Source organism: Capsicum annuum, chromosome 3, assembly GCF_002878395.1.
Source record: "Capsicum annuum cultivar UCD-10X-F1 chromosome 3, UCD10Xv1.1, whole genome shotgun sequence".
Lineage (NCBI taxonomy): Eukaryota > Viridiplantae > Streptophyta > Magnoliopsida > Solanales > Solanaceae > Capsicum > Capsicum annuum.
This window is the reverse complement of record NC_061113.1, coordinates 473,840-487,966: the sequence shown is the minus strand read 5'-3', so window position 1 is coordinate 487,966 and position 14,127 is coordinate 473,840. Positions and strand designations below refer to the sequence as shown.

General features: G+C 37.8%; 1 protein-coding gene across 10 annotated transcripts in view; it reads left to right on the top strand.

Moving 5' to 3' along the window:
- Window positions 1-14,127, top strand: part of LOC107864429 (histone-lysine N-methyltransferase ATX2-like) — a 50,448-nt gene that overhangs the window by 14,013 nt on the left and 22,308 nt on the right. For 5 of the 10 annotated variants that reach the window (XM_047408839.1, XM_047408835.1, XM_047408833.1 and 2 more), the window contains exons 22-25: window positions 469-564; window positions 1,795-1,898; window positions 1,975-2,125; window positions 3,381-3,597. In XM_047408839.1, coding sequence (XP_047264795.1) covers window positions 469-564; window positions 1,795-1,898; window positions 1,975-2,116 — 342 coding nt within the window. In that variant the 3' untranslated portion in view covers window positions 2,117-2,125; window positions 3,381-3,597. Of the gene's footprint in view, window positions 1-468; window positions 565-1,794; window positions 1,899-1,974; window positions 2,126-2,954; window positions 3,012-3,380; window positions 3,598-3,772; window positions 3,895-14,127 lie in introns of all 10 variants that reach the window. The other 5 variants (XM_047408834.1, XM_047408832.1, XM_047408836.1 and 2 more) reach the window with 2 other exon arrangements.

The window sequence follows — 14,127 nt, the reverse complement described above, 5'->3', positions numbered from 1 at the left end:
GTTACAATTTCACTAGTCTTTTTCTCTTGTGTTTACATGGCCAATCTTATTTCCTCCTTTTACTTGGACACGAGGAACATCTACACTCACTTGAGGTTTATTGAAAGAAGTTAGACACCTATGTGCTTCATTTTATGAAAAGTACACCTTCATTAGCATCCTTTTTCGATTTTGGTCGTCCCATTTTTTTTTTTCACTAGCTTGATGAGGGATCTAGAAGGGGAGGCCTTGGAGTAACTCGTACCTGGAGGTCACGTGTTCAAGCCGAGGAAACAGCCTCCGGCAGAAATGCAAGGTAAGGTTGCGAACAATAGACCCTTGTGGTCCGGCCCTCCGGTGGACCCCATTCATAGCGGGAGCTTTGCTGCATCGGGGTGCCCTTTTTGGTGAAGGATCTAAAAGGCTCCACTTGGTGATTTGGTAGAAAATATATCATTTCACCATATACAAAATGGTTTTTACTCTCAGGGTGCTGGAACATACATGTTTCGAATTGATGATGAGCGTGTTATAGACGCCACAAGGGCTGGAAGCATTGCACATTTGATCAACCATTCATGTGAAGTATGTAAAATCCTTCTTTACCTATTTTCCTATTCCTTTGATGGTTTTATTCTCATGGAGTAAACTTGTGTCTGCACTAGATGGATAACACCCGCTTTAGTTGAACAAAGACACGATCATTTATTTTCTGCCATAAACATGGGCCTGAAAACAGACTTGTTGAACTGGTCTTTTTCAATTGAGTTGACAAATTATTGTTGCTGTATTATTGAAACAACTTTATTAATATATGCTTTAATTTTTCCGTTCTTGATCCAGATTCAATTTGTGGGACTACACTGGTTATGTTGTGTTTGCATCTGTTCTTGAAAATATTATTGTGTGATTACATACGTGCATATGCATATGCATAAGCGAAGTTTAAAAATCTCATTGGGCTTATCACGAGCAAGATAACTGCACATGTTAGGTCTCCATACTTAACATTAAAATTCAGTCCGATCTTTTAATGTTTACAGGATTTGCTGTCACCTTGGATCCCTGAGAGGGATAGAATATTTTCTTTTGAAAGGTTGACTTTGATTATATTGGGGAATAGCATTTATCTGTTAAGCTAAGCTTTCCTCTTGTGTTTTTCGGGGAGGAACAAACAAGTTCATCCATTGAAGTTGAAGTTGTTTCACTACTTCATCGATTTTAGCATTCTTAATAGGACTTTTAAGATGGCATGAGAATGCCAAATGGGCTGATGCATAAATCTTTGTCTGACATGTCAAAAGTTATTACTCTCTTCATCCCTTTTTATGTGACAATCTTTTTTTTAGTCCGTCCCTAAGAATGACACTTTTCTATATCTAGTAACAGTTTTACTTTACACTTCCTATATTATCCTTAACAAAATGATTTAATAGTTTCAAAAAAAAAAAAAACAGTTTCTAAAGTGGTTAATACCTTAATAGCCAACGAAAATATCTATTGGCTTTTAGACCACAAGATTCAAGTCTTCTCTCCATTCGAAATATCCATGCCACAGTCGAACACCTTCATGTAAATTGGGACGAAGAGCGTACGATATGTTATGGAGTGGGATCTAAGTATAATATGTCTTATGGGTAAACACATAGAGATTCCTCGCCGAGATCCAAATGTATGTTTCACTGGCTAGTCAATGAAGTTATCTAGAAATAATGCTACAATGGAGATGTATTGGTGTTTTTGGTTGTTTATTCTTAAGAAGACATTCTATAATTGACATTGAGTTACAAGTCACAACCTTCACTTTTTGTGCAGCCGAATTGTTACTCCAGAGTTATCAGTGTCAACAACAATCCACATATCATCATATTTGCCAAACGTGATATTAAACAGTGGGAAGAACTGACATATGATTACAGGTTTTTTCCCTCATCTTAGTCTAGTATTTTCTCACTCCATCTGTTTTGTGCTAAATTTTATTTGTTCATGTTGCAGATTCTTCTCTATTGATGTACAGCTGGCATGTTGTTGTGGGTCCCGAAGATGCCGAGGTGTAGTAAATGACACTGAAGCTGAGGAAAGAATGTCAAAGCTGTATGCGCCGCGCAATAAGTTAATAGACTGGGAAGGAGAATAAAAGAGCTTTGTAAATCTCTTGATCTTCTGCTTTTTTTATTTATCATCCATGAATACAGATTATTCTGTATGATGGTGGTTATTAATTTGTTATGTTTCTTCTATTGTTTAACATGTATGTTAATTCTGCCTAGTAATAATATACAAAGTTATTAGCATGAAATATCAAGCTGTTCCATTGCAACTCTTTGAGAAGGATTTTGAGATTTATTGGTTCAGCTCATTCTATTCTCTACCTCACAGACAACTCAGTACACTCTTACCTTTAGACAATTGCGTGTAGAAAAACATAGGGAATTCATATTTGATATATCAATGCCGTAATGCTATATATCAGGGAACTGTCACTAGTGTGGGAGTAACGGGACACCAAAAGAATTTTCCGCTCTGGTGGGTTCACCAAAGTTTGGTATTGGCTTTGTACTTGTTTACCCTTGTTATTCATGAGCTATCTAACATCGTATAGGATAACGGTCCCTATGGTATATACTATTTGCAGTCAATGTTCAGTTAGTTTACAGAGCTATCAGAAGTGTCAACCAAAGAGCTTGAAGCATGGAAAACTACTCTAAAGAGCAAGAGTGCTAGGCTAAGTAGATCCCCGCTCATGCAATGAAAAAAGTTTGGACAAAGTATATATAGGTAGGTAGGTGGTGTATTTGTGGACTGGAAATAATTTGTTAATAGAGGTACCTGTGACAAGTTAGGAATACATTGTATCCTGAATTAATATAATTGAAGTAACAACGGAAACTTTGTAATTAGAGTATTACTGGAAGCCTTAAGAGCACAAATCTTTTTTTTTTTTTTTTTGATAAGGTAAAGTTTTATTGACACAGTACCAAGAAGGTTCAGAAGCACCCTTTTTTATTTGAAGATCATGTTATCCTCCTCAGGTAAGAATCAATTTCTAACAATATAAAAATGGTGAGTTAGCATTTTGTGAATTCTGAGCCTGATGAGAACCACCTGTCCATTGACCCTTCTGTACATGGAACCATATGCTACCATATGCTGGAACATTAGTGAGAGTTTTCGCTTTTCCACCTTTTGTATACTGGTTTTTGGTCTCTTCTTAGTTTCATTCTCTCAATTTTCACTGTCCTTCCCGGACTCATATTCTGGTTCGTCTAACACATCAATCCATGTGTTTACAAAATGCTGGTTGCTTAAAGTAGCCTCATTCTTCATCTTTTATCTTGCTTTTCATTCATATTATCATCGTTGTTTTTTCCATATACTAATAACACTTTACTTCTGTGCAGAAATCCTTTCCTTCGAAGTGACGTGGCTTTGGTTGCTTGCTCCTCCTTGCGGCTTGACTACTTCTACCTGGCTCAGATGTCCTTTTGCTCCAGGCCTTGCAATTTTCTTCTGCCTTTTGCACCAAGACGAGAGTTGCTCTGGAACTTCTTTGCGGGCTTATTTCTTCCCCGCTTCTCATTCTGATCATGAATATCTCTGTACAGAATTGCCAAATTAGTATGTCTAAACTTTCTTATTATTCGTGTCTTCCATAGTTAGTACCCAATCTGTAGAAAATTGACATACTACCAATTCAACGGCGATGCCATTTGCTGAATCTCAAGCCCTTTTTTTTGCAAGTGTTCATCAACCATGTGTACGATTTTAAGCCTTAATTTTCTTCAACATCCAGGAGTAAAGGCCTCCTCATAGAGGGGAAAAGACTGGCTGAAGGAAATGCGTTTTCTTTAGCTCATAGTTCCTTGAATAATCGCCTCTCCTCTCAGAGATGTAATTCTGATGAGAAGTTAGAAGGTAACGAGCTTTGCTTGGACTATAGTTATGCTATTATTCAGTGTCTAAAGCATTCTTCATAAGTAAACATGCAACGTGCATGTTAAACCAACAATAGCACATTTTAGGTTAAGACGACGACATTTTGAAGGATAATAGTGCCTTGCGTTTTTTTGATGGCGATGATGGAATATAGATTTCAGGTGATCAATGGGTAGAAGTCGTTTGTTAGAATCTATCAGTTAATTGCTTTTGCATAGTACTATTTTGATTTGTCTGCTGAATGTATTTTGTGAAGGAAGTTTGGTATGTGACTGTTTGTAACTATAGTTGGGCAGTTGGAAATTATGCTTCCTTAGCCCATTCCTCTCTACTATGTTTTTGTGCTAAGTTAATAAAACTTAAGGATATTTATTAGGACCTGCCATTTGGTTGGGTATTCAGTTGATGGAGATTTAGTAGTTTGATTGACAGTCTGAAGGCACCTGACAGATATTTATTTAGGAATTTGGTGCTTGAATACGTTAAGCTTTAGGCTAGTCAATAGTTGGACTATGAAGAATTTTGCCCTCTTGCCATTATTATTTTTGATAACTGTGGTGTTCGGGTCAGCTTTGGCGCACCTCTACTAAATCCATGGGATACCTGCCACCTGTTGCCTAATTGATGAAGAACATGTTTCATCCAAGTTTATTGCAATTTATATAGTCTGGCATTACTATCAATTGTAACAACATGTAGAACCTTAGCAATTTGCTCTCCATGTCTACACTCTTTTTTCCCAAAATCTCGTGACTCAATAAGTTAAGTGCCACCATTGTATGCATAGATTTGAGCTTCTCCATCATATATATTGGAATCAATGTACTTTTCCTCCACTCATCGGCCACCACTTCTTAAAATGACCTTAAATAGTTTAATACACCATCTTACAATCGCTCCTCTATGAGACAGAGTTCTGAACCTAAATAAGTGAACAGTCCAAATGGACCGAAGTAAGGTGCACAAAAAGCACAACTATTCCCAAACTTCCTATAGCACATGAAATAGATGCGCGACATGGAATTTGACTAATGGCCAGACGACCAATAGTTAAACCACTCATTAGTTCCTTTTAAATTTTTTTTCCTGATTTTCACATGTATTTTTTTTGTTAGACTATTAGTGTTTTTTTCTTAATTGTTTTTGTTATCTTTCTAATATTGATTAGTTACTTAGTTTGTTGTTTGTTAGTAGTTTATATAATGATTTATGAACTTGTGAAACGTCCAACATTAGCTTTTATTTGGGAACTGCATAACATATTACATGTATTTCTTGACTTTTTTTTTTTTTTTGCTTTTTTCATTTTCCAAGAAAATGACAAGAACTTCGGAGAAGATATTTGTCATTAAGAAATAAGTGAGCAAAAAATACTCTCTCTGGCCCATTTTATGTGGTATACTTTCTTTTTTAGTCTGTTCCAAAAACAATGTCATCTTTCTATAATTAGAAACAACATAACCTTCTTTTTTTTTACCTAAATGAATGATTTATAACCATACAAATGGTCAATGTTTAGACCACAAATTTCAATAGTCTACCTTTTTTCTTTAACTTTGTGCTAAGTTGGTGCCACATAAATTGGGATGAAGGGAGTAATATTTACTTTAAAATATACAAAATAGTTATATTTATACAACTATTAGTATCTGCCACAACACTTATGCATTAGCCTATTGAGTCAAGCATATCCCTTCCACCCCTTCCTTACATTGATTAGATTGCTCCCTTTCTTTGCATTGGCTGGAACTATGCTTCTTGCTAGCTAGACTAGGGTTGTAGTGTCACAAGAAATCTGTGGGCATCCTCGAGATTAATGACATCATCTAGCTTATTTGAAAACGAGCCTGCATGCATGGAAGAATAACGCAACAAGAACAAGCCCAGTATGGTCCCACAAGTGGGGTCTGGGAGGGTGTCGTGTGAACAAACTTTACCCCTAGCATATGTCTAGGTTAAGTCCTGAGTGGTGTCCGAAAGAAGCTGCAAAATCTCAGTTAAAAATAATTACTAAGTTAAGCTAATGTTGAACATATATTGAATGAATTAAATATTATTAAAAGTCTAACCGGTGTCTGAATGGGGTCTTCAACACATTGATTGGATTGCGTCTTTTCTTTGGTTTGGTTGGAACGTGCTGCTTGCTAATTAGATTAGGATTGTAGTGTCACAAGAAATCTATCGACATCCTTGAGATTAATGACATCATCTGGCTAGTTTGATTTGAAAAACAGCCTGCATGTGCGGAAGAATGAAGTGAAAAGAACAAGCCAGTATGTTCCCCCAAGTGGGGTTTGGGAGTGTGCGGTGTACACAAACGTTACCCCTAACATGTGTCTAGGTTGAGTCCTGGGCGGGGTCTGACGGAAGCTACAAAATCTCAGTTAAAAAAAAATTACTAAGTTTAGCTAATGTTGAACACATATTAAATGCATTAACAATTACTCCTTCCGCCCCATTTTATGCGGCATATTTTGACCGGGCACAAAGTTTAAGAAATAAGGAAAGACTTGGTGATGTTTACCAAATTGTCCGTTGTTAAAAAATATACTACTATCTTTAATGAAGTAGGTTCTTATAAGTGGGATCAATAAGGGTAGAAGTGGTATTGTGTCTTTAAATAGTTATCAAATAAGGAAATGTGACATTCTTTTTGGGACGGACCAAAAAGAAAATGACGACACATAAAATGGGATGGAAGGAGTATTAAAAGTTGAACCGGTGTCTCAATTAGGGTCCTGGCCGGATGGGTTGAAACTGCCCAATAGATGAAAATCGATGAGCCCTAATGTATGCAAGAAATATAAAATAATTAGTTTTTGGTATTAAATAATACAATATTAAGAAGTATTTGTCTTTAAAGACTAATTAATGTCTCAGCTTGATAATCTACAAAGCAGCCCGCACCAATGAAGCTCAGCCATCTGCTACCCTATATATGTCATGTTGGTCGTTCATTTTGCAGTACAGGATAGTCTAGCAATATCTGTGTTGAAAGAAGCCATCAATGTTGGAGTAGGCGTCCTAGAATGAATAGAAGAAAGATTTGAAGAAGGATTGCTTGATTGGGAGGAAGGCTGCGGTAGACCCAAACATGAGCATGGAGTCGACAAATTCGCGAGACGTGTTGAAGTAGATGGTTCAGTGGGAGTAACGAGCACATCATTAGCCTCATCTACCTCATCTATCAGGCGTTTGCCATTTTGATCGAACCTATGATATGGTCACATCCGCCACCATGTTTGCGCTCGACTTCTAATGGTTGGCATGGTATGGTATGGTACGGTATTTAAAACTTCGAACATCTACTGCACCATCTACTTGCAACACTTGCGCATCTAACCCCATCAGGTACACGTAGTTTAGCACCCTAGCATGCAACAACAACAACATACCCTCTAGCATGCATGAATTTTAATTATTAATTAGGAATTTTCAAGGAAATTTATATTCGAAAACTCGTAAATACAAAGTGAAAATTTGCTAAGAGCAGTAAATACTAAGACTATGCGATGAGCCCATAACGACTCCCATCTATGTGATTGACAATCAATGTGTGATATGACGATATCACTTCATGTTATTGTCATCATTAACCATAATGCATACATGCTTACAACCTACGAGATCCTTTCGAGTGTTGTATCCTATTTAAGATCTACATCTCCACCAACCAAAAAATTCATCGACTTTTGATTGGTTGTCCCGTTCATGGTGCGTGGTCAACAAACTAATAGGATTAGTTACACCGTACATGTTACACAATTGAAACTGTCGCAAGACACGATCAATTGTGAGCTCTTCCACAATGTCCAGACGTAGGAGCGAGACATATGACATAAACATACCAGACCAACCAAGCAATACGAGCAATGATCAGAGCATACGACACCTATACAAACTGTTACAAAATGAAATTAAGTAATTAGATAAAGAAATGATGAATCTTAACCATTGAAGTGAAGAAGTAAATATGAAATTTACTTGACCAACAACCATTTTATTGAGTTGATGCATGTATAATTTAAGAATACGTTACACCTCTTTTCTAGGTCGACCCTCCCTTTTCCATCCTCTTGTGGCTTATATGTGTCCGGAGGACAGGTATTTGCTAAAAAGGCAAGTCTCTCTCCCAAGTAAATACTTGAAAGTGCCATAAAAATTAATGTTTATCGATTGTTATTTCAAACAAAATTTAGAAATTGAAAACACTCTATATTATTCAGAGAAGTGGAAGAAATCTATCGATACCGCCCATGTTGCCAATAGATGCATGATGAACGATTTGTAGGAGAGTGTCATGGACAACACCTTAGTTGTACTCTGCTAACTTGTGTAGGCAACCCACAAATCTTTGATATCTGGCTCCTGATACTTGAGACTTCCGAACGTGCTTGGGAACATGATGGCCATAAATATCATCAACAGATAGACAATCCGTAAATCATCGCATCATTAACGTCATCGATAATAGATCACAACATCTCCAAGTGCGTGAATGGATAAATCCACTTACCACCACCTGCCTAAATGGGTACTGGATCTCGGTGTTCTAACTGACACAAAGATGGTAAATGGCCTTCGGCTTCTTGTGCTTTAGCATGATCGACATAAACACCCAATCAAATTGTAGTCAACCAACCCTAACAATGTGATTAATGCCAATCGCACTCAAAACGCTTTACGCTGCATGATTGGGGTGGGGGGCATATGTGATTAATCTCCCAAGCATCATATATTGTGGGCCAGGTAAACGGGAAGATCCATAGTAGTACGGTTTTGTAAAGACGACAACAACAACATACCTCGTGTATTCCCACAATATGGGGTGGGGATAGAGTGTACGTAATCCGTACCTCTATCTTGGAGTTGAGGTAGAGAGGTTGTTCTCGATTGACCCACGACTCAAGACAAAAAAAAGTTTAGAATGTATTTGTATAACAATGTAAAAAATATGTTATGTTTGTGTTAAATTTGTTGTTCATATACTTTTGGCATAATACATAAATGTGGCCTTTAACTTGACCTTAGATGACCTCTATGTTCTCCAACTTTGGGTGTGCACAAGTTGACACTTAAACTCCTAAGCATCGTTGGCACGATGTTGATGCATCATCTTAGTTGCTCCCGTCTGCCCCCGTCACATTAGCAAAAACCCATGGATGGCTTGGAGACCAAGCACATCAAATATTATGGGCCAGGGTGAAAGGGAAGATCAATAGTACGTATTTGTAAAGACAACAATGCCAACATACCTCGTGTATTCCCACAATATGGGGTCTGGTGGTGATAGTGTACGTAGTCCGTACCACTATCTCAGAGTTGAGGTAGAGAAGTTGTTCTCGATTGACCTACGACTCAAGACAAAAAACAATTTAGAAATGTATTTGTTCAACAACAACAACAACAAAAAACCCAGTATATTCCCATAAAGTAGGGTATGGGGAGGGTAGAGTGTACGCAGTCCATACCACTAACTCTAAAGAGGTAGAGAGGCTGTTTCCGATAGATCCCCGACTCAAGATTAAAGACAGTATATAAAAGCATCAAAAGCAAGTAACATGATAAAATAACATAGGTACGACATCCACAAAAGATTGTACATTGCCAAACAAAGAACACCAAAGTCCACCTAATTACTGGCTACGACTTATCCACACCCTTACCCCTCTATCGTAATGTTTTTCCTCCCTACCTTCCTATCCAAGGTCATGTCCTTAGTCAACTGTAACTGCTACATGTCACGCTTAATCACTTCACTCCAGCATTTCTTCGGTCTACCCCTACCCCGCTTGAAACCTTCCAAGGCCAACCTCTCACACCTACGAACTGGGGCATCTGTACCCTTCCTCATCACACGAACAAACTATCTCAACCTCATTTCCCGCATTTTTTCCTCCACAGATACCACTCCCACCTTCTCCCGAATAATATCATTCCTAACCCTGTCAACCCTTGTGAAACCACACATCCAACGCAACATCCTCATTGTCACCACTTTCAACCTCTGGATATGAGAGTTCTTAACCGGCCAACACTTCATAGAAGGTCGGTTTCCAATTTTATAGAATTTGCCTTTTAGCTTGTGGGGCACCTTCTTATCGCATAAAATACTTGAAGCGAGCCTCCATTTCATCCAACCAGCCCCAATACAGTGAGAGGCATCGTCATCTATCTCTCCATTCCCCTGAATCATAGACCAGAGATACTTAAATATATTATGTTCGTGGTAAATTTATTGTTCGTATACTTTTGGCGTAATACATAAATGTGTCCTTTAACTTGGCCTCAGATGACATCTATGTTCTCCAGCTTTGACTGTGCATAGGTTGTCACTTAAACTTGTATAACACGTGTTGCGTTGCATTTACATGGCGATTCACAATGTATGTTATGCTAGGTTGTGGATTAGCCAGGTTATGTTATACGTATTATTATTTTTTTAAAATATAATTGTAAATTAACAAATAAATACTTAATCATTAACTAACAATAAAGGGCTTAACAACAAATAAATTCTTAACATTATGTGTAATAGTCCTCTGATTAACAAATAGCTAAATGATAAAAAAGGGCAGCCCGGTACACTAATGCTATCGCTATGCGCGGTATACGTGGAAGGGCCTGCCACAAGGGTGTATCGTACGCAACCTTACCTTGCATTTCTACCAGAGGTTGTTTTCAAGGCTTGAACCCATGATGAACTAACGAAATAATTGGTTTATTAAAAATTAATTAACACACAATTAACTTATCTTCAATTAGCTAAATAACAATCAACTAAATGAATATATACAAATTAACAAGGGAAAAAGTTCAAAATTCCATCAAGTTATTGACAATAACTCATCTATGCCATCCGTTATAAGTTTGGTTCACCTATGCCGTCGCCTTTAAAAGTTACTCATCTATGCCACTGCCATTACAGAAAAGTTTATTTGTCATTATTTCGCAATAATGATTTTGCAAAACTATTTTTGCCACATGACCTCTTATTAGTTCACGTCACCAAATCTAAATCAACCAATATTACTTAAATCAAAATAAAAAGTCAATACCCATTTAAATAAAATCCAACACAATTAATTAGTCTGGTATTTATTTTTAATAAGTCCAATTTTTATTTTAACTGTGTGGATCAAATCTTATTTTAATGGGTTCGATTTTTACTTTTTTATTCTAAGTAATATTGGTTGATTTGAATTTGATAATGTGGACCTCTAATAAGAGGCCACACGGCAAAAATGGTTTTGTAAAAATTACTATTGCAAAATAATGGCACAAATGAACTTTTTTGTAATAGTAGTGGCATAGATGAGCCAAACTTGTAAAGGAGATCACATAGATAAACCAAACTTATAACAAATGACGTAGATGAGTCATTTTCAATAGTTCGATCGCATTTTGGAGCCTTTTCCCCATAAACAAATACATATATAATTATTTTACTAGCAATAAAAGACATAATTATAAAATTAATTATAATAATCCTCTCATTAACAATTAGCTATATGATGAACTAACTAAATATATCAATACAAATTAACAAATGCATGTTTAATTATTAATTAGAATGTGCGATAAATGTGTGGTCATATAAAGAGATGTTGGATTAAAAATGATGATATTTATGATAGAGTTGGAGTGGCTTTATTGAGGGACAAGGTTCATAAAGCAAATCAAGATGGTTTAGCCATGTGAAGAGGAGATGCACGGACACTCGGTGTGGAGGAGTGTGAGGTTCACTATGGATGGTTTCAAAAGGGATAGAGGTAGAAGTAGACTCAAAAAGTACTGGAGAGAGGTGATTAGACAAGACATGATTCAATTTCAGCTTACTGAGGACATGACCTTAGATAGGAGGTATGTATAACAACATACCCAATGTATTCCCATCTAGTGGGTCTGGGGAGGGTAAAATGTACGCAATCCGTACCACCACCTCCAAAGAAGTAGAGAGGTGGTTTTCGATAGACCCCCGACTCAAGTAAAAAAGATTGTAAATAAAGTCGTAATAAAACATGAGACAAGATAAATAACAAACATACAACGCCCACAAAGTAGTACGATATACTAATAAATCGTAAGCCCCTACTTCCCCCAACCCTCTAACTAGAAACTCCACCCTATTTGCAAAGTGCTACGACTACTGGCAAGGTTACCCCAAAGCACACCTAACTACAAGCTACGACTCACCGTATGCACTAACCTTCTACCCTAATTCGCGTTCTCTATGCCTTCCTATCTAGGGTCATGTCCTCAGTAAGCTGTAAATGCACCATGTTATGTCTAATCACCTTCCTCCAGTACTTCTTCAGCCCATTTCTACCCCCTGAAACCATCCAAAGCTAATCTCTCTCACCTTTGAACTGGGCATTTGTGCCCCTTCTCATCCTATGTCCAAACCATCTCAGCTTCACTTCTCGTATCTTGTCCTCCATCGAGGTCACTACATCTTTGCTAGAATAGTCTCATTCCTAACCCTATCACCCCTAGTAAGTCCACACATTCACTACAATATTCTTATTTCCGCCACCTTCAAATTTTGGATGTAGGAGTTCTTGATGGCCAACACTCCGCTCCATGCATCATGGCCAGACAAACCGCCACTATAGAATTTGCCTTTTAAGCTTGGGAGATGCCTTCTTATCACACAAAACTCTTGACGCGAGCCTCCATTTCTTCCGCCCCACCCCTATACAGTGCGTGACATCCTCATCAATCTCTCCATTCCCCTGAGGCATAGACCTAAGATACTTACAAATAACCTGAGAATCCAACTTCACTACCACCTCGTCCTTATGAGTCGCGTCACTGAACTTGCATTTCAAGTATTTCATCTTGGTCCTACTCAACCTGAACCTTTTAGACTCCAGGGTTTGTCTCCAAACCTCCAATTTATCATTAACACCTCCTCGAGTCTCATTAATCAAAACTACATCATTAACAAATAGCATGCACCAAGGCATCTCTCCTCTAATATGCTATGTCAAAACATCCATCACTAAGAAACGGACTAAGAGTTGATCCCTGGTGCAACCCTATCAAAACAGGGAAATGCTCTGAATCCCCTCCCACTGTCCTCACTCGAGTCTTCGCTCCATCATACACGTCCTTAGTCGCTCTGATGTACGCCACTGGAACCCTTTAGCCTCTAAGCATCTCCAAAGAACCTTTCTAGGAACTTTGTCGTACGCCTTTGTTGTCGAGCGACCTGGCATAAATTCAAACTGATTCTCCAAAATAGACACGATCTTCCCCAACCTCCGCTCGACCACTCTCTTCCAAATCTCATAGTGTGACTCAACAACTTAATGCCCTTGTTGTTGTTGCATTCTGAATGTCACCCTTCTTCTTGTAAAAAGAATTCATCGTACTCTATCTCCAAGCCTCGGGCATCTTCCTAGTCCTGAAAATGCCATTAAACAAGTCGGTCAACTACCTCAAACTTGCCCTGCCCGTAAACTTTCAAAACTCCATCGGGATTTTGTCCGGCCCCGTCGCCCTACCCTTACACATCCTATGAGTAGTCTCAAAGATGACAACCTCAACCTTTATACGTCTACAATAATCGAAATCATGACACCTCTCTGAGTGCTCCAACACTCCTAACACAATGTCTTTGTCCCCCTCGTCATTGAAGAGTCTTATGAAAATACGACTGCCCCTCCTCTTAATGTGAATGTCCTCCACCAATAATTTGCCATTACGGGCCTTCCGCTCTCTAGTGTTAGCAAGCCTATACAACCTCTTATCCTCTTCTCTCTTCTCTAATCTCGTATACAAGCTCTCAAAAACTGCTTCTTAGCTGCTGTAATCGCCAGCTTAGCTTCTTTCCTAGCTAACTTGTACTCCTCCTTAGCTTCCCTCCTAGGAGGTATGTAAGACATGAATTTGTGTGGAAGGTTAGTGGGTGGCATTGTCTTGATATTCGTTCTCATTAGTTGTTGTAGTATTGCTCTTGTTGTTTCTTGTCCTTTGATTTCTGTTATTATCTTTTTTTTTTTTTTTGATAAAGAGTATCTGTTGTTTCTTGTACCTCAATTCTTATAGTGTTTTGTTAGAGTTTCCGTTTTGTTAGTAATTGTTATTTTTGTTATTATATTTTGTTTTTTGTACTCTTGCTACTTTTTTGTTTGGAATTGCTTTGGAGTGTTTTTTGTTTAGCGGAGTGTCTATTGAAAATAGTCTTTCTACCTTTAAGGTATTGGT